The following is a 21,221-nucleotide window of genomic DNA, read 5'->3' on the forward strand; positions in this document are numbered from 1 at the left end:
GGCTACTGGCATTTTTTCCCTCCTCCTTCTTTCTGACTGTTCACTAGTTTTTGATTTGACTAGGGTCGCTTTCTCTATTGGTAGCATGAGATGATACCTGGACCCTACAGAGGTTGCACAGGTAGACAGGAAAGAACAATCCTAGTCATGAACGACCTTCACCATCAAACGACCACCCAATTACCTACTTTTTCTAAACATGAACGTTCCTCTCTGGCATTGTAGCCACCAAGCTGAGTAGGCACATGAGCCAACACATAAGCACAAGTCAGAAAGGCATTAGAAATACAAACAGAGGGCAAAAAGCACCAGCTCCTTGTTGATAGAGCAGTACAACTGGCCTCTAATATGAGGCGGACCAACTTGAGCATCAACTTGAATCTCATCTCTCCAGAATATTTTCATCTCGTTTATTTGCTGATGAAAGGGTCAGTACTTTTCATCATAGGTTTTTTTTCTCGTGCATTAGTTTTTAGTTAGTTATTGCCTTGTTTTGGTCTGAAAAAAGGTCCTTGATGAAAACTATACCGGAAATTATTGGTTAATAAGATTATCACTGCTCGTGTAAATCATCTCTCTTTGTATTTGTTGCAACAATAAAAAAAGACTTTGATTTGCCATTAGGACCTGGCTGATCCTATTTCCATGTCTAACATAATTGATTGAATAATGAATTAAGTCGCCAATGTGTAAATGCAGTTTGGCAGCACACCCATGGATCCTGAGATCTGCATGCTTTACTTTACTTTGAGTGCTCTGATTTACATTGCTGAAATGTGGAACAAGGCTGATATTTAGCCTAGTCGATTTTTCCAATTTGATGCCTCCCCTTATTTGGTGTGAGATTTATTTGCACCATATGGGCTTATGTGAGACCTGGCACCAACAAAAAGGAAGGAATTGTTTTACTGCCTATATCTAGACAAGTATAGCAACATGTAGTCAGAAACTGTCGTGACTACAATAATTGCTTGCGAAGTGTAATTATAGGTGTTTGAGTAAATGACAAGTAACATCATATGAATGGTGGTGGCAGTCTAGAGGTCAGGGTCAAACTTTGGCTCAACAGGCTGTCATTACAGAGTAGGCGAAGTTGAGCTCTGATTGGTGGGATTACAGAAATAATTCAGAGATTCATATCTTAGAATATATAAAGGCTCAAAGAAGGAGAACAATCATAAAATGATTCACTGCCATTCAGTGGGATCATTGTGGGTTGAAGGGAAGGCAGGCTAAGTCGTTAGACCACGCTTGATTGTTTTTCCCACCGCTCTGGGGCTCAGGTTTTGTGCACCTCACATCATCATCTGCATTTTTATGCCCCGTTTCATGGAACGAGGAATTTCTAAACACCCGCCTATCCATAAACACCAGCTTTGCAAAGTTCCAAATGACTGGCCTTTTTTTCTATCACAGAGCCGTCAATTATGGTAATCACACAGCAATTTTGCAGAAAGTAGTTTTCTTTGGCAATTGTTCTTCTGTCTCTGTTGCCCTTGGTGCAGATGCTATATGACTGTCAGAACTGTCTTGTTTTTTTAGTCAGTTCATCATGTATCTTTTTATAGCTCTATTGTCTTTAATGGTCTCCAGTATATAATTCTGCAGACTTGTTTAAACTGTTTTGAAGTCATATAGTGCTGGTGAACTTAACTGAATTGAGAAGTACTACATAAAAAAATAGACTATAAGCCCACTGATTACTGATTAGTATTACTCCTCTTAGTGTATATCCTTAGTGTATACTTGAGAACTGTAGAGCTTAAGGCCGTACAGAAGCTAAATTAGTAGGTCAGAGTAAGGGATTAGTTACCCTTTACCCAGGACGACTTAGTGTACAGTAAACCTCCATGCTTTAATAGCATGACAAATCATTACAATGTTACAAAGGGAGAGGATATAGAGGCCTATCGAAAATAGGTTTAAGACTTTCATGACTATGACCCAGGACTGTGCTTGTCATGCATTAATCCAATTGGAAAATAGTGATTGAAGTTGTTGCTATTTGCTTTACAAAGCAAAATACTTACAGGTTTTATCAGGTAAAAATGACTCAGTTGAAATCTAGACTTTTTACGACAAGCAAATGTAAAGCTTTAGGTTACTGAGATATCTAATATCCACCTACTGCACTCTGTTACAGATAAAACCAGATAGCAAGATGACAAGATCAAGTGAAAGCTAGTTTGCGAGCTGGTGATGGCTTTAACTAAAGCTTCTGGTAGCTGCAACTGAAAACAAACCGAGAGAACATTGGTTCGTTGATGATTAGCTCATTAAAATGAATGTGATGGTAAAAACAGGAAACATCAGAAACTTTCTTTTTTTAGATCTAGCAATGCATTGTGTAGTTATAATGACATGGAACGATGAAAGAGCACCTTTGCCTGTTGTTATTGCACACTGACACCGTTTACCTGTGGGGTAGTGCAGGGGGAGAGGTTAAATTTTGCCATGGGAAAGCCCAGCAGCTTCCATAATTGGATTGCAATCCGTTGTGCTTCTTTTACGTGGTGAATGTGGGCGGGCTGCATCTCACTGAAAATCCAGGAGTCTCATCCCTTTAGTACAACAGGCTCCTTAGGTGTGGCATTTGGCCAGCTCTGTCTTTAAATACCCACAGGGCCACTCAAGCTTCTATATGCGTCCTTGCTGGGAGGGCACACAGACAAGGCGTCAAGTTAAGAGGGCATTGGGGACAACCCTTCCAGTCATTAACCTAATTAAGCGTAGGAGGACTTCGGTAATCTCTTCCCTTCTGAAGTTTTTAATAGTCGATACAGAGCCATAAATATAGACTCAGAAAGCTAAAACATAAAGTTTAGGTACATCTTTAGGAGGTCTTCAGCTATGTAACTGATATGCTTGAGTCTTTTCACTGACTTATATATATATATATATATATATATAAATACAGCAGCGCGGTGGCACGGTGGTTAGCACTGTTGCCGCACAGCAAGAAGGTCCTGAGTTCAATTCCACCATCAGGCCGGGGTCTTTCTGTGTGGAGTTTGCATGTTCTCCCCGTGTTTGCGTGGGTTCTCTCCGGGTACTCCGGCTTCCTCCCACCGTCCAAAGACATGCAGCTTGTGGGGATAGGTTAATTGATTAATCCAAATTGTCACTAGGTGTGAATGGTTGTCTGTCCCTGCGTGTTAGCCCTGCGACAGACTGGCGACCTGTCCAGGGTGTACCCCGCCTTTCGCCCTATGACAGCTGGGATAGGCTCCAGCGCCCCCCGCGACCCTGAAAAGGATAAGCGGAAGCGAATGGATGGATGGATGGATGGATATATATATATATATATAGAGAGAGAGAGAGAGAGGGGGGGGCTTTAAAACAAAGTTAAGGCTGAAAGTACAAGCATCACTAATGTCACACAACTTTGCCGACATGTGGCCAACAGCAATGTTTTGCAATGTCTTCATTATTAAACATTCGCACATAAATAAGTGACATCATATTCAGTAATTACTTTTGACAGTTCATTCTTCGGCCGCTCCCTTCTGCCGTATTTTTTTGCCGTATTAATTATCCACACCCACCGCCGCGCTATGAATTGTGGGATATAAGGGACCACGAAGCGTGCACTGGACCACGCTTGATATTTGGGGGAATCGACGGCGCATTTGGAGTATGCATTTGAAGTACACTTCGAATTGAGACAGCCGTCGTCACGTGGCGGTGACGTAACCGCACTTAAAATGCGGACTTCAAGCGTGCAGACCCTGAATTGGGACACAGCCTACGAATTTGGACAGCCTTCGGCGCGTCGCTGTGATGTAATCGGTCTACAAATGCGGCCTCAGGAGGATGCAGCCCATGAATTTGGTCTGTCTCGCTAGCTTGCCCTGCGCTCAGTGAATCTGCATTCGACTACTCTGCCAAGGCTGCACTGTCGAGCGCAGATCCACTGAGCGCTCAGCACAGACAGCATCGTCAGAAGAAAAGTTGATAAAATAAATAAAAAATTTTGTATTGTTCGATACATATGCGTACCGAACTGAAAGCACTGTATCGAACGGTTCAATATTGATACGAATATATAGATATATATCAAAGTCAATATTTGGAGAGACCATTATTATTTTTAAACATATCCTGAGCTTTCTTAAGAACGTCTTCTTCTAATGTCTTTGAGGACATCCTTAAGAATAGCTCTCCAGGCTTCTTGAGGGACATTCAAAGCTCATCTTAAGATGTTAGTTGCCTTATGTTACATTTTCTGTCAATTGATCCTGCAATGCTTCCACAATGCTCAGGTGCGGACTCTGAGGAGGCCAATCAATGACTGCTAGTGTTCCACTGAGTGATTTTCTATCTCGGTACGCTTTTACTGCCTCACTGCAGCCCCAAACTATGACAGAGGCACCAGTATGTTTTACAGATGGCTGTAGACACTGACTATTGTAGCTTAATCCTGAACACCTCTGTACATACGGACAACAACTTGAAGCAAACATATTAAATTAGGGATTCGTGACTCTACAAAACTGTTTGTATGCTGCTGACTTTTCCTTCCAGTTTTTCTTGTTCCTCCATTTGTCCAGTTTCCTCAAATGTGTTAAGGACACATTGCACACCATGCTGAGATATACCACATTTTTGCTTTATAGTCTTTTAGGAATCACCTTATTGAATCAAAAATGGTCTTTTATACATCAAACTGTGTTACCTTTTGCATTTTCTATTGATTAAACTAAAGAAATGGAAACAAATTATTTATTAGGGCGCCTCTGTCAGTGTGCCCCAGGGCAGCTGTGGCTACAATGTAGCTTGTGTGTGTAGTGTGTGTGAATGGGTGAATGACTGAATGTAGTGTAAAGCGCTTTGGGGTCCTTAGGGACTAAGTAAAGCGCTATACAAATACAGGCCATTTACCATTCTCAAGAAAGTATAAAAAAGTCAAGATACAACTGGTTCTTTGCTAAGATGTCTAGTATGCCAAAACTTACTTTCCATGTACTGTGGAAGTTCAGCATTTAGCTCTACATTGCACCTAAAGATAATACTTAATACATCTAAAAGTTTTGCATTTAGTTTATTTTTGCAGACAAAAAACTTTGCAGACAAAAGTGACAAGTATGGTATAATGGAAAATGCCAAAGTCTTGTGCTCAATAAAAGTCTTACAGTCTTGCTTTAAGAAAAGAAAATCGTGGATTGCAAACTCAGCAATCTTGATAATCTCGATAATGAGTGAATTAATTATCCCCAAAATAAACAGAGCCTCTTTTTGTTTTTTTAAATTGAGATTAAACTTTAGCATAAAACGCTGCATTGGACTGGAAAATCTCCACTGTGTATCATAGTAGCTGGGATTAGCAGACAGGAAAATAAATATAGGGATCGACATTCACAGGAGGGCTTTTTTGTTTTTGTTTTTTTACTCACAGCTGCCAAATTTGAGAGGGCAGGCGTGGGCATCCATGGGAAAATCCTCCAGCTGCATGGGGCATTCTGCTGATATGGTCAATCTAAGACAAAACATATATAACACAGTAAGTCACTTATAGTGTAACATGGGGTGCATCACATCTTTTACTCAGCTATCTATCATAAAGGGAGAGATACAGAATAGAAGGGACCTGAAAACACACATTGTTTGAGATATTTATTGTTTTTTAATCAGTGCTATCAGTAGGTGAAATTGCCAGGAAATTAATCACATAACAGTAAAATGGTGGTGTACTCTCATCACTTGCAAATCCAGCAACTCTCCCTTAGCACACAAGTGACAATACTGCCACCTGGTGGTCAGAGGGCTTGGTTGTTCCCCCACCAAAAGAAAAAAAAAACTGAGGTTGCTTCAGTTTTGTTTTCTTCTGAACTGACCTTAAGGCAAACACATTTTTATTATAAACAAATGAGAGCATTAGCATGATTTGATGATGTTCATCAGTCACCTTCCACTCATTTTAAATCCTCAATTAACATAACGACAGTTTTTTTTTAATGTTTTATTTGTTATTGGGTATTCACAGTCATCCGAGACATGGCGTTATCACTTCAACCGCTGTGACGACACCTCTCTGTGCCCTGAAAGAGCAGCCAGATTAATTAAATCAGGCATAAAAACCAACAACACACAAAACATAATTATTTTTTTAGCTATCTGTCCCAGATTAAATCAAATCCCTCTGGGTAGTTCCACTCTTTGCGTGATGACAAATAATAACAGCACAGCGGTGATGTGACTACAATGAGGTTAATGAGCTGAATGAAGGATAAACTAAGTGCACACAAACATACGTTTAGATGAAATGACTCGTTTTACTTGTTTTCTGCTTTAGCCGCTCATGCATACCTCAACATTAGTCACAGAGTAGCAGCTATTTTTCCTCTTAACTGAACTCTATTATAATCTTTCTGACAAATGTGTCACTGAGGATGGCGCGCAATCCACACGGGACGTGTTTTTGTTTTACGCTCCAGTACCCCCTGCCTGTACAGTATGCGGCGACTGCAGGAGGTTTCCCAATTATATCATTAAGGTGAACAAAGCAGAACAAAGTGGGACAGGAGGCCACTTCTGCACTTCTGGGCCTAGCGAAGGCGAATGTTTCGTGGCGGTGGGGGTGGGGGCTCGGTTTGCTTTCCACATCAGTGCAGTACCATCCAACTGTGTCGACACAGCTCGAGGGTTCTCTGCGCGGAAGAGGAAAGAGTGTCTTTGGGATAAATAAATGAGAACATGGCTGTCGGCTATTATACCATGTTCTAATTATTCATGTAGCCCCATTAGCCAGGATGGCTGTAAAGAGAACAGAGTCTAACTCGGTGCCTTTAAAAGTCAAAAGCCAGGCATCTCATTGCGGATCTAGTTTAAATAACGGATTAGACTGACTCCTGCATGCCTTAAAGGCAGGCATGGGGTTGAACTTAAAGCCACGCGTCGCACAGAAGCAGACCAACACATGGCCGCTCACACAGCGATGGGAAATCTAAAGTTTCTGGTACGCCTGAGCTTGCAGAAAAGTTGGAGAAGTCGGACAACAGAGCCAGAGAGTCCAGGAGCTTTATGCTGTATTAACCACCAAGGCACAATGCCACACCAACTGTCTTGTCACACTAAAAGGCACATTTTGAAAACTTCTTGTATATCCTACAAGGGGGGGGGGGTAACCCGAAGAACCTGCTAACTCTCCTGAAACCTCTCCAGCAACTGTCGGATGTTTGTGGGCTAGTCTGCTTTTGTACTGGGAACAGAAAAATCTTGTTCGGCTAAAAGTTTTTCTTGATAGAAGGAGTAAAAACTCAGAATTTGACACTGAAAGAGGCTATCTGAACTATTTTAACCATAGAAGCTAATGAAATACTTTAATATACGTTGTCCGACTTCTCCAACTTTTCTGCAAGCTCAGGCGTACCAGAAACGTTCGATTTCCCATCGCCGTGTGAGCGGCCATGTGTTGGTCTGCTTCTGTGCGACGCGTGGCTTTAAGTGGCCATCGTACAATGCTGTGATTGCAGCCATTCCCCAACTGTCTCCGAACGGTACTCATGGCCATTAATCATTGGTCTGTGATCAGTGGGTTTTGGTCAGTGGTTGTTGATCAATGGTCATGAGAATTTGCAGAATTAAGATTAAGGAACTGACCTCCCAGCCCATTGTTCCTTCAGTGGGCTGGTTTCAGTCATTATGCAAATGTACTGTTTATAAGATTGGGGAAACCTGCAGTCAGCTGAGACTGAAGAAGTCACTTGGATGAGTGACGAAACGTTTCTCCCACAAAACGCTACGTCCAGATGAACAGAATCAACTTTTTGGAGATTTAATATAGTCCCTCACTCTAGTACCACAGTACTAGTTTATTTACTGGCAAAATTATGTAAGTCAGATTTATTTATACATAAACCACTGGGGAGGGTACCCTCTAAGGTACTGTCATCATACCCTTGGCAGGGGGTACTTATTGTGCCCTGTTTTATATATGACAGAGACCAGTTTTAAACAGCTGGTGACAATTTAGTAGAAACAATAAAATCATTACATTTTTAAACTATGCCCCTTCATAAACGTGTGACCTCAGCCATAACCCTAAGTGCCTCAGCACTCTGGTGGATGTTAAATGCCAGAGGAAATGGTAGAAATATTTCAATTTTACAGTTTGGGACCACATATTTACTTTCTGGCCATCAGAAAAGTACATATAGATACTTTGAGGTCCACTAATTAGCCCTGCGGGTAACATCAATGTGGACGGATGGACAGGGACTTTCACTGTACCCATAATTCTGAGAGTGTTTCATAGTTATATAATCAATATAAGGTGTGAAAAATAACAAAGGAAGAACAGTTGAAAGTGTTAAAACGTAAAAAATACAGTTTGATAAGAACCTGCCATTACAATTCATATAACATATTAGTGAGTGTGGTGTTATGTTCAAATGATTAGTCAGAGAGTCTATAGGCAATAGCAGCACATCAGCACAAATGATAATGGCAACTGAGCTGTACCTAATGACAATGGTGTGCAATGCACTCCCTGCGTGAGTAATACAGAGCTTCCATACAGCTGATGTAGCAGCCTATCTGGTATCTGGCTATAATGATAATAATGCATTAAGTTTGCGGTGTGCTGACAGACGTGGCATTTTAAGAATTATCCATGGAGACAAATGCATTGAAATTTGCTCTGTAAACCCGGCCGCTTCTCCGCTGAGTAATGCTTTTCAAATGATGCGGTGCGCAATTGCATTTAGAGGAGAAAACTGATGAGCTTCCATTGACACCCATGCATGTTGCTGAAGAAAAAATGCGGGGCGTGTGTAAATGTCTTATAATGTGCAGTTATGTGAACGGCAGTATGTCTGCACCTCTGTTTATTGAGTGTATTAATCTGCTGTATACATGGGGACTGACATGTTCAATACACTGAGAGTGCAAGAAGATGTGAATAACTCATAACTCCACATACTGTGTACAATATTCAATATTATTTATGTTATAATTGGCCTTGGTGCAGGCCATGACTTCAAAAGCAAACAGTCTGAAACTGAGTGCTATCTAATTATCTGAATCCTGAGCTACTTGTACACACTCTGACCTCCGTTTATATTTTGGGCATGTTTAGCAAGAGGATTTTCATGATTTTGTAATGTTCCAATAGAGACTAAAGCTCTTAAACAATTGACTAGTTTCTGTGACTATATATATATTTATTTTCCTTGTTGGCTCCAAGTGCTTGCTGATATGCAATGACAAAAGAGCCACAAGAAAATGAGGGCAATCTACTTATTGTAGAAGCTGTTTGTCAACCACCATCAAAAAACATATTTAAAGTTAATAGAGGCCAGAACAATCTATCTATCTAGATAGATAGAGAGCTAGATAGATAGGTGTCCAGCTAGCTAGCTATTGCAGTTAGCTGTTACCTTAAAGTACCCTGATCCTGATGTTTTCGTGTGTGTGTGTGTGTGTGTGTGTGTGTGTGTGTGTGTGTGTGTGTGTGTGTGTGTGTGTGTGTGTGTGTGTGTGTGTATAATATGGAAACCTGCACATGGTTAAGCACTGCTGGTAACGACAACTGTTCAGTTACATTCACACGATTAAAAGCAGGCCTACTGCTGCTTCTTTTCTACTGTGACAGAGGATCTGATGCCATTTTTAGATTCAACAACACACTTGCACAGTTACATTTTTTTCCATTTGAACATAAATGTACGTGTCCATACATTTCCATCACTTCACACTTACAGAGATGAACCAGTCACACAACCCTTTACTTATTAAGCTCTGAGGTCAAAGGTTAGCATCATGTTAGATCTTACAACCTGCTTCACACCCGCAGTGTGTGTGTGCTCTTGAGTTGGTTCATGTGTGTTACGTGTGAATGTGTCCTCTTTTGGAAACGTATATATGTCACCGGCGGCTGCATACAGATAATCTGCCCTCCGTGCTGCGTTACTCCCCCTGCGGGTGTTGTTGCTATCAGATGAAGTGCTCTCATCCGTGATGGAGTCTCTGTTTAAGACCTGCAGCTGCAGTGACTTCTGAGAATGAGCACAGAATTATTTTAATGTACTGGTCGAAAGGTCACTCTGTGACCTGCTAACAGGAACATGATAATTTCTCTGTCGTAGGGGTGCTTTCACTACGCTTTCTTTCCTCATTTTTAAAGCTTAGACTACACTGGTGTTTATCCATATCTGCTACTGGTTTAGCGCATAGCGATCACCCTTTTGGAGGTCTCTGTTGGCCTACTTTTCCTTCCTTTCTGGCTCCAACTTACCAGTAAATTACTGCCAAAAACGAGTTCACAACAAGGACGCTTTTTCATAATGAATGATTTCCCTGAAAAGAGATTTGGTCTGTGACTCTCAGCATTAGCAAAAGGGAAAAAAATTAAAGGAATAAAAGTGTTTAAATAGGCTTACTGCTGGTATGAACGATCTCTATGAGGAATCGTACCTCTCATTGTCCACTGGATGTCAGTATTCTCCTGCATGCTGAGTCGCATATCAATTTTTCTACATTCAAAGCTTTATTGTGTAATATTGGCCTTGCTGCTGTTGTCTGGTCTAGTATTCAGTAAATGATGAAGGACAGATAACTATGAGGTTCACTTCAGAATCCCGAGAAACCTTGAGCCTCTGTACGGCTCTGTACGGTTTTTTGATCATTTGTTCTTAGTCACGGCTCGTTATACAGGGAATCCATCATACCTCATTGTGTAAAGCAAGGTGCCGTCATCCTTGAGCCTCAGCAGCTTGTTGGGCGTGGTCATGTTGTGAGCTATAGACTTCTTGCCGTTAAGAAAGAAAGTATCTGGGGTCCAGATGTTGCTGGCCAGCAGGTTGTTTAATGGCAGCATCTCCATGGGCCCTTTGAAGCACAGGCGCTCATCCTTCCAGCTCTGACGGAAGAACACGTCTATGGTGTACTCCTAAGGCGAACAGCAAAGGGGAAAAAGATCCTGGTTGGGTTTTAAGTGAAGAAGCGCCCAAACGAAACATGTAGAAAATATAAAATCAACCTTCTTAACCTCAAAACATCCACCAGCTACTAAACCACTTGTCTTGGGTTAGGTTAGTATCATGCATGTTTGACACTGCATGTGAAATCCGCCTGTTTGGTATGTGAGTCAAACGAAACCCAATCACAAGTGACCTGGTGGATGTCAACCTGAGATTAACGTCATCGTCGCCAATGACCTCAAACCTAGCTTGGAAGTCTAACCCTGGATTTTGTAGAAAAGCAAAAAGTCCTTTTTTGGAAATTTAAAAAAAAAATAGTTTCAGATGCATGTCTGTTAAAACGGTTACATTCTTTATCCCCTGATTACAAACCTGTGGGGAACAATTTAAAAAAAGAAACATCACAGTGTTAACAGGTGCAGTTTGCATTATTAAACGGGATTAAAAAGGAAAAAAATATGAGAAGATATAGCCGTGCGCTGTGCTGTGAGTAATCACGTGCAACTGGCTTGTGTACTAGTGTGTCAGCTCAATGATTACTTTATCACTGAGGATGCTAAAGGGAACAGATCTTCCTCTGGCTGTGTGTTTTTAACCTCTCAAAGCAAAGTATCATATTTAATACACCCATTTTGTCAGTTTTTCAGATTCTACGTCATCAGTGTGATTTTTTTTTTCCCCTGCACAAAACCTAAATAAACTGAATAAAGATTTTTTTTCTCACGTTCAAAATGTGACATAAAGGACAAGCTAAAGGGAAAACAGATCCTCCTGTATGTCCTCATAAATCGATGAAGACTTTTCAGCGATTGTGATTAAACACGGCGGCGTTTAAATCCATCTTGAGTTTGCTCATGTGTGAAATATCAACTCGCTTTGAGCTCGGAAAAACAAACGAGCAAGACACTAAAACAACATGCCAGCCCGCTGAATGATAACGGCGTTATCGGGCTCACATATAAGCTTTTATGGACTGTAGAAACATTCAGGTCTCCTGCCGCAATTAATCAATCAATCATGCTCCTCTGACAAAGTAGCAAGTCTGATCACTGCTGTGTCAAAAGCGTGCCAGGGATGGAGCAGGGTGTAACGGGAGATTTAATGAAAGGGGAGATTTAATGCTTTCTACTATCCAGGTAGAGCCTTATAGTTCGTAGGATTAATAAAGAGATGATTCATTTCAGACAAGTTGGAATAAGTCTATGGACCGACAAGAGTGCCAAAAGGAAATAAAAGAATACATCATTAAAGAGCCTAAAACTTGGTATAGTTATAGCTGAGAATTGTAAAGAAATCATACTTAATCGCTAACATTAGAAATGCAATAGGAATTTCTAACTAATAAGAAAAGACGTCCCCATCCTGCACATGGTACGGCTAATATCATCCATCTATCAGCTAGTTACACTGATTCTTATACATGTCTTTGGCATTATTTCTAAATGCCGATCTACCAATAAATCACAAGCATAAATAGAGTAATTTCTTGTAAATTACTTCTAAATATGATTTTGAACAGTGGTTAAAACTACACCTTTAAACAGCCACTAAAAGAGGAATGGGCACAACCTTAACCTTCACATTAATATTAATAATGGGGACTTTTAATAGTAAACATAGAAAGAAATGAAACACAGAAATGACTACAAAGGTAAAGCAGTACTTTATCTCAAAAGAACGGCCACACCGTTCTGTTCTGTTCACTGCGACTTGCGCCCTTTTATGCTGCTCATGGTTCTTTGCTTGTAACTGTCTCAAAAGATTCTCCAATCTCCACTGTGCGCTGTGACGTCTTTCACCCATATTAATGGTGCAGAATATTAAAGGCACGGCACATACAAAACTAAAAACATCCCAGTTCTTAAAAGTGAAACCCACTGGTGACCGTTAAAATGTTCGTCTGACGTGCTTTTGAACGTGCAAGCTTTCCATTCGATTTGGATGCATAAAAGTGAAGTCCATTCACGCCTCGATCACACAGTTTCTATATTTAAATACACAGAAAAAAATTGTAGTCTTTATTCGGAGTAAATAGTTTAATGACCTTTTCATCAAAACCGAAGCCAGATCAATCCCAGATAATGACTGATGCAATGGACTCGGAACAGCTAGGTATCCCAGAATGCATTTCGAATGAAAACAAAAGCAGCAGATGTTACAGTCTGCTGACAAGCTGCAGTAACAGTTTCAATTATTTGGTGACGCACTGCAGCACTACAGCCATGAAATAATTAAATATGTTTTTCTTTTTCTTAAATAAAGTGAATCAATATTTTGATTATTTATGTATTCAATAAATTATTTATGCAGTTAATAAATTATTGATTGATTGATTTCCCATTTGAATGAGTTAACGACACATTTCATTCATTATTTAATGATGTAGTTATTCACTTCATTTTGGCACTCTTTGTGCTCCATACGGGCCAGTCACGCTGCATTAAAAGTTTAAATCACCCACATGAATTTTGCCTCGTGTCCAAGTAGCCAAAAGGAGCCAATCTTCAAAGACACAACTAGGACATGAGCTCACTTCCAGAGAACAGCAGGAGCCAGAAAGCGGTAGTCGTCTCATAAAATGTAAATATATGTTTCCATCTAAAAATACCGACAGTTGCCTGGATGGGCTTTGGAGACGCTTGTATGTATGTTTGTCCACCTTAGCCAATCTCTCTCTGTAGTGTTTGCTGTGGATGAACTCACCATCTCCGTGTCAGACACGGGGCCAAAGCTGGTGACAAAAATGTTTGTCTTGATCTCTGTGACATTCTCTGTTGAGAGAGAACAGATGGAAACAGGGTTTGGAGGTTAAAGAGAGACACTGAAGAGGCAGCTCTTCACTAAAAGGGACACAAGTGAACAACCCATCAGGAAGGACGTCATAATTAATGAGCTGCTCATTATTATTTCTTCATAACTCCTAATGCGGGACTTTCTAGCATTTATTAACTACTCAAACAAGACAGGAAGTCTATGGCATCACTGCTGATAACAATCTTTACAACAGCAAATTATCCATTAGTTAATATGATTTTCTTTTTCTGCTTGTTTATGACACGTGACTTTTTGCTTATTATTTATTTCTTATTGGCAGTTATCATATTATTTGCCAATAGGTTGATGCCTACCATTACCAGATGATATATTTCCCAGATTTGGCACACCCAAGTGAAAATCTTATAATAAATGCGTGTAATTTGATTGCACAGAATGTGGCTAAAGTGCAGCCTAACCCTAACCCTATATAGGTGGACTTGGTGGATGTTATGAGGTTAATCAATTACTGATCAAATCAGTTCTTCCTATTCTTGTGTAATTCAGCATATATACTATTTTGTCCAACCACTGTCCAGTTTCTATATCATAACGGACATAAATTCATTTAGATGCCCTGATTACAAAAATAATTTTCTATGGATATACAAATCACTAGTTTTACATCTTAAAGGTATAACATTGTGAAGCAAATAATGCTCAGATTTAATGTTAATATATGCAAATGGTTAGGATCAATTAAATCAATATTTAACAATAGTGTCAGCATTTGAACCCACCTCCCTATGCCCCTCTCAATGGCTTCAGTGTGGTCACTCAACACGAACCACACAAAGCAACCTGGATTCATGATTTCTCTGTCAGCGGATTCCTTCTAAAGATGTTGAGGAAAAACAGGCAACTTGTTTCTTTCATTTGTTCCAAAATCACAAAACTCTCTGAATACCAATGTGGACCAGGGGAAGCTGGGCTTGGTCACTCTGTGCAGAGTAGCTTGTTGAATGAAAGCCTGAATATATATTTATAGGCCCTCTTGTCAAAGGTAGCAACCGTTACCAGGATGTGAGAGAGGACGGGCTTTTGCAATGACACATCAGGCATGTGGCATGAAAACAAAAATACAAAAAAGCCCTTCTTTCCTTCTCACGTGGAACAAGTAGTGTATATACGTGACCAACAAGCCTAACCAGACCAGTGTCAGGAGCTTGCAGAAATTCAACGGGAAACAGCACGACTGCAGAAAGGAAAAATCAAAAGCTTTCATTTCAAGCATCTCCATCTCTGAATGGCAATTTGTTGCCTCTCAAGGTTATCTCCTGTTGCCAGGGTGAGAAGTGAATAAAAACACCTCAGCACACAGAATCGAGGCCGTGTTGAGGATGGCTTGATTGATTTGCTTGAAAAAGAGACAGCCATATGCATTCGCGGGGAACACAGGAAACAAAAGCACCTGACAACTGCATGCGTGCACCTTCACCTCGGCTGACACGGGAGCAAATTCCACATCTGCTTGCACAGTTTCAACCCCCGTGTACCTGCCAGTCTCCCAGCGTTCTCCAATGAATCAGAGCATGAAATCACAGCAGGAAACCAGGCTTCCCCTGGCCAAAGTAGGGTTAGAAGGTTAGCACAGTGGGAGGTTCAAATGTGGCACTATTGTACTAAGACTACTAAATGTTCCTTTCAAAAAGAAAAAAAAAGAAAAACACAAAATAGCTGGAAGCAAACCTCCGAGCCCTGGCCGAAGCCTGTTGTCGTAACCGTCCAGGAGCCCATCCAGGATTCTGGTGAAGACTGTGCTGTTGTCGTTGGTGCCCACCTCCTTCTCAGCTTCTGGGGATGACTGGCAGAGACTGAGAGAGGAAGGAAACAAAAGGAAGCAGACCTCAGAAACACAACACAACACAATTGTTGTGATTAATTGGCTTGCCGCATTAACGGCAGGCTTGTTGCGATTAATTATTGAACACAAGCGCTGCCTCAAATCTACCAGTAGAGGTAATTAAGGGTTTGACATGTGATCCAAATACAAACAATTGAGTTCTTCCTTTAAATACAGCGGGGGAGCGAGGCAGCATGGAGGATCTTTTTACAAAGAACGGCAAGCGGCGAAGAGAGGGAAACGCACAAAAGGTCATAAACGGGGTTTGATCGACTTGGATGACAGTGGACTGCTGACAGATCTTCCTGCTTAAGCGGCATTAGAGCACAGAACAGCTCGGATATGCAATCAGTCAAAGGGAGCGGGATCTAAAAATTCGAAGTTGCTTTGAGTCACCTGCAAATAGAGGCGTAAAAATCTGTCACAATGCTTTTGACCGCAAAGCAAAACTGAACTTAGCCTTTTAAAAAAGTTCAAAACCTTCCAAAATGAACACAATATCGAAAAAATGTGAAGTAACAACTGCTATAGCGTTGTGTTCAAAATATGTATTTCGTTATAAAGATAAAAAGTTGTACTTGGGTTTAATACCAACTTCTACCATACGATAGTGTAGTGAGTCACTTAGCATCAGATTCTGTTCTGATTCTGAATTCAATAGTTGTTTACTTGGTAAATACAGGGCCAGTATTGCCAAAGCCGATACCAATAGCAATACTTTTAGCATATAAAAGCAGCTTATGTAGGGGATACTAGTAAATCTTGATTTATGAGATAGATAATCAATTTGTAAATTCTAACACATTTTAATGACCACTAGAGCAGTGTGATTTTTACTTTCCAAAATAAAGAGTTAACACAGAAAAACACACTTTTCAGCTTTTCATGTATTTTAAAACCGGGTTTTTTGGAGACCGGGAACATAAATGTGCCTGTCCCTGATGCACTTTCAGTAAACTTCTGTTCTATAGATCATAAAAACTAGACATGACAGTCAATTCGCAATAAGAGATGGTTGAGGTATATTTTTCCATTTCCAAAAAGTAATTAATTTGACACAATTCAGTGGGTTAGATACTGAACTTAGAGAACAGAAGCAAAGTATCGATCCTATCCCACTACTATCGATCAGATACCAATACATGCGTTGGTATCATTCTATCGGTCTGCACATTGGTATTTACAAATGGCACAACCGGAAACATCTCAGCATGCTGGAAGGTGTTGAGTAATTAGAAAAAGTACCTTTAGTGTCATGAATCCATTTACTTTTTGGGAAAAAAAGCTATATATAACTGTTAAACTTTATTATTATTATTATTAAATCTCTTTACCTGTTTTGACATCTGCAAAGAAGCAGGAGAGAAACGAGGAGCCTTGCCGTCACTTTACTGTTGAGAGCTACCACACACACACCCAGAAGGAGACAAAGAACAGAATAAAAAGGGCATCACAGAATCAATAAATAACACAGAAACAACACTGAGGTCAAGGATTCCCCATAAGGCCAGACACGGGAAAAGTCTTCACCTCACTGCATACAGAGAGCATTACAGCAAACACTAAATCAAGCAGCGGGACAATCTCTGGTTCATTTGGCGGGGGGTGAGGGGGGTGCAAGGTGCAACTATTTAATATTAAACAAGAATAACTAATTAATTTTTTGGTAAAAATTCCAATAAGGAAAGAAAGAAAAAAACAACTCGGCATGCTCAAAAACACCACATAGGCTGGTAAATAAAAGAGGCTCATAGAGAGGCATGTTTCCTGCAGTATCAGTCCCATTGTGTAAAAGCTTCCACTGCGTTCCAATCCAGCCTATTACAATAAACGGGCCACCCCCTATTATCCCATCCCTCTTCTCCACCTTTCCCTCACTCTCCCCATCACCGAAAAAAACCCATGAAACTCACACTTATTTGTCTCATCAGAAGGAAAAAACAGAGAGGTAACGGGAGGAAAAATAGGGGCTAACCTGCACGAGGATCCATGACCAGCAAGGTTTGGTTTTTGTTGCTTTCTTTCCAAACAGCGACAGGAGGCTTTGGGGTCTCCAGTCGGCGAAACTGGAAGATCGCGGGTCCAATCACTAAATTCCCGTGCTGGTCGGCTCTCTCTCCCCTCCTCCTTCTCTTTAGCTTCTTTCTGCTCTCTCTCTCTCTCTCTCTCTCTCCTTCAATCAGCGCTTCCCCATCAGCAGCTGTTGTAGTAGTCTGTCTGCTCTGCTCCTCCTATAGGCTTGACCGCCTCGCTTATTCTTTAGTGCCTGCTGCGCCGCGTTTCCCGCATCGCCTCCAGAGGTGTTGCAGCAGCAGCATCACACTGGGTGCCTCTTCGCTGGTGTCCACCGACCTCGGAGGAGACCGGATTCGCTCCACATTTTTCTTGTCTCTGTGCCCTTTCCTGTACCGCCTACTGCCGGTGCGAGAGAATGAAGTGCCGCAACAGAGGCTAATAATTACCAAATAGGTGCTCCCCATTGGTGGGCTGGAAGGAGGATGCGCAGAATTCCACATCATCCATTAATGAGGATGTGAAAGAAGCATGCAATATATGGGAGCTCAAACTACTTCCACGGACTTTTGCACCTGAAACGTCACACAGTAGCAGCACACTAATGAAATCCTTTAACCAGGATTTTAATTTGGCCTCTTTAGCTTTTGCTATTTCTTATGAAGAAGTGCCTGATTTCAGTAGTTTAGTCAATCTTTCTAAATAGCCTATTTGTTTGAACTACTATATGTAGCCATTAGCTAACAGCTGATCCTTCTAGCTAATAGTAACAATTTTATACATGTATTTTTAGACTGCAATTTGGACTCTTAGCCTATTTTTGTTATGCTAGCTGTGTGTTATCAATACTTACAAATATTTCACTAAAACAGCTTAATTAATAACTTGTTACTATTGCAGAGATTGTTTTGGGGATTTTTATTATCTGTATTTAAAAAGAATTTGTTTGTTGGTTGGATTTGTGCTACCTCCACTGTCCACTCTTTTAACCCTTTCATTTCATCCACCTATATGACTATTTAACAGTTTAAGTTGTGCCTTATAGTTAGTTCACTTGCTATCCCAACATATTTGTATTTATAGTTGCTGTAGCTATTCTGTTTATTATAGATAAAGCAAAAGAGACAAAGTTCTACTGGGTTTTGAAATAAAGTCAGGTTTTGAAAAATCAATAATTGGTTTATTAGGTTGGCCGGACAAGTAAAACAACATGATAAATGTGTATAATTACAGAAAGAGCTTTCATTGCTCATACTGTCCTGTAATTGTAAACTGTACAACTTTCATTACAGGGAGTGCAGAATTATTAGGCAAATGAGTATTTTGTCCACATCATCCTCTTCATGCAAGTTGTCTTACTCCAAGCTGTATAGGCTCGAAAGCCTACTACCAATTAAGCATATTAGGTGATGTGCATCTCTGTAATGAGAAGGGGTGTGGTCTAATGACATCAACACCCTATATCAGGTGTGCATAATTATTAGGCAACGTCCTTTCCTTTGGCAAAATGGGTCAAAAGAAGGACTTGACAGGCTCAGAAAAGTCAAAAACAGTGAGATATCTTGCAGAGGGATGCAGCAGTCTCAAAATTGCAAAGCTTCTGAAGCGTGATCATCGAACAATCAAGCGTTTCATTCAAAATAGTCAACAGGGTCGCAAGAAGCGTGTGGAAAAACCAAGGCGCCAAATAACTGCCCATGAACTGAGAAAAGTCAAGCGTGCAGCTGCCAAGATGCCACTTGCCACCAGTTTGGCCATATTTCAGAGCTGCAACATCACTGGAGTGCCCAAAAGCACAAGGTATGCAATACTCAGAGACATGGCCAAGGTAAGAAAGGCTGAAAGACGACCACCACTGAACAAGACACACAAGCTGAAACGTCAAGACTGGGCCAAGAAATATCTTAAGACTGATTTTTCTAAGGTTTTATGGACTGATGAAATGAGAGTGAGTCTTGATGGGCCAGATGGATGGGCCCGTGGCTGGATTGGTAAAGGGCAGAGAGCTCCAGTCCGACTCAGACGCCAGCAAGGTGGAGGTGGAGTACTGGTTTGGGCTGGTATCATCAAAGATGAGCTTGTGGGGCCTTTTCGGGTTGAGGATGGAGTCAAGCTCAACTCCCAGTCCTACTGCCAGTTTCTGGAAGACACCTTCTTCAAGCAGTGGTACAGGAAGAAGTCTGCATCCTTCAAGAAAAACATGATTTTCATGCAGGACAATGCTCCATCACACGCGTCCAAGTACTCCACAGCGTGGCTGGCAAGAAAGGGCATAAAAGAAGAAAAACTAATGACATGGCCACCTTGTTCACCTGATCTGAACTCCATTGAGAACCTGTGGTCCATCATCAAATGTGAGATTTACAGGAAGGAAAACAGTACACCTCTCTGAACAGTGTCTGGGAGGCTGTGGTTGCTGCTGCACGCAATGTTGATGGTGAACAGATCAAAACACTGACAGAATCCATGGATGGCAGGCTTTTGAGTGTCCTTGCAAAGAAAGGTGGCTATATTGGTCGCTGATTTGTTTTTGTTTTGTTTTTGAATGTCAGAAATGTATATTTGTGAATGTGGAGATGTTATATTGGTGTCACTGGTAAAAATAAATAATTGAAATGGGTATATATTTGTTTTTTGTTAAGTTCCCTAATAATTATGCACAGTAATAGTCACCTGCACACACAGATATCCCCCTAAAATAGCTAAAACTAAAAACAAACTAAAAATTACTTCCAAAAACATTCAGCTTTTATATTAATGAGTTTTTTTGGGTTCATTGAGAACATGGTTGTTGTTCAATAATAAAATTATTCCTCAAAAATACAACTTGCCTAATAATGCTGCACTCCCTGTAGACACTTCTTCACATTTGAGCTGTCCAGTTGACCGGACTGGAGTCTTTGCCTGGCCGATTCTGGCCCCCTGGCCTTATGTTTGACACTGTTTCCACTGTTCACCCATTCCAAGTTATAAAATGTGTCATTATTCGTGACAGTAACTATGAGTAACGAAGTGAAATGACTTGTGTGTCCATATGTGTGAAGAGTCTGCGACCCGCATGACAACACAGACTGGGGGCAAATCACTGTGAGAGAAACAGCATTCGGTCGGCTTGTTTAACCCTGAGCCACTAAAACAAGCGCTCGCAAGAAACACGTCAGAGTAGTTATCATCCTGACGATTGCCATAAGAGGGTAGCCGAGTTCCATGTTTCGTAGACGATAATTAGCTGGTAAACTTAACCTCCCCCTACTTTCTTGAATCCGTCTGGCGGTGCAGTCTGCGGACGGGAGCTGCAGCCAGAATACCCTCGGAGGGTGATTTCAGCACCGCGACTGGTGCGAACAAGCTCGCGGAGTGTTGACCGTTTGGACGAGTGTGAATGAAAGTGATGGCGAAAAAGCCCCCCCCCAAACTCACCACCACCTCTCTCTGTGGTAGGAAGATAAGGGTTGGGGGAGGTGTTGTGAGATGTTTTTTATCCTGGAGGGGGCTCCAGGGGGAAATCGACTGGCTTTCAATATTTTGCCCTGCAGGCATCCCACTGTTTCAGACCTCTGCGTTACTGCAGGCAATACTGGGTGGAATACGAGGCTATGCAGAGCACAGTCACACAACACATCAGACAGGCT

The 21,221-nt window shown here is 41.1% G+C and overlaps 2 protein-coding genes across 3 annotated transcripts in view; one reads left to right on the forward strand and one right to left on the reverse strand.

Moving 5' to 3' along the window:
- LOC146608621 (gamma-aminobutyric acid receptor subunit alpha-5-like) overlaps nt 1-17,567 on the reverse strand; it is a 37,976-nt gene extending 20,409 nt beyond the window's left edge. Inside the window, exons 1-6 of the mRNA XM_085347951.1 lie at nt 17,552-17,567; nt 16,911-16,977; nt 15,423-15,547; nt 13,623-13,690; nt 10,668-10,888; nt 5,394-5,476 (exon numbers count right to left, since the gene is read on the reverse strand). Of these exons, the coding sequence (XP_085204077.1) occupies nt 5,394-5,476; nt 10,668-10,888; nt 13,623-13,690; nt 15,423-15,547; nt 16,911-16,977; nt 17,552-17,567 (580 nt within the window). The remainder of the gene's footprint in view (nt 1-5,393; nt 5,477-10,667; nt 10,889-13,622; nt 13,691-15,422; nt 15,548-16,910; nt 16,978-17,551) is intronic.
- LOC146608622 (gamma-aminobutyric acid receptor subunit beta-3-like) overlaps nt 1-21,221 on the forward strand; it is an 83,573-nt gene that overhangs the window by 10,843 nt on the left and 51,509 nt on the right. The gene's annotated exons all lie outside the window — the stretch shown is intronic.

Source organism: Diplotaxodon limnothrissa, linkage group LG23 (assembly GCF_057381915.1).
Source record: "Diplotaxodon limnothrissa isolate DT_005_m linkage group LG23, D_limnothrissa_male_GT1.1, whole genome shotgun sequence".
Taxonomy (NCBI): Eukaryota; Metazoa; Chordata; class Actinopteri; order Cichliformes; family Cichlidae; genus Diplotaxodon; species Diplotaxodon limnothrissa.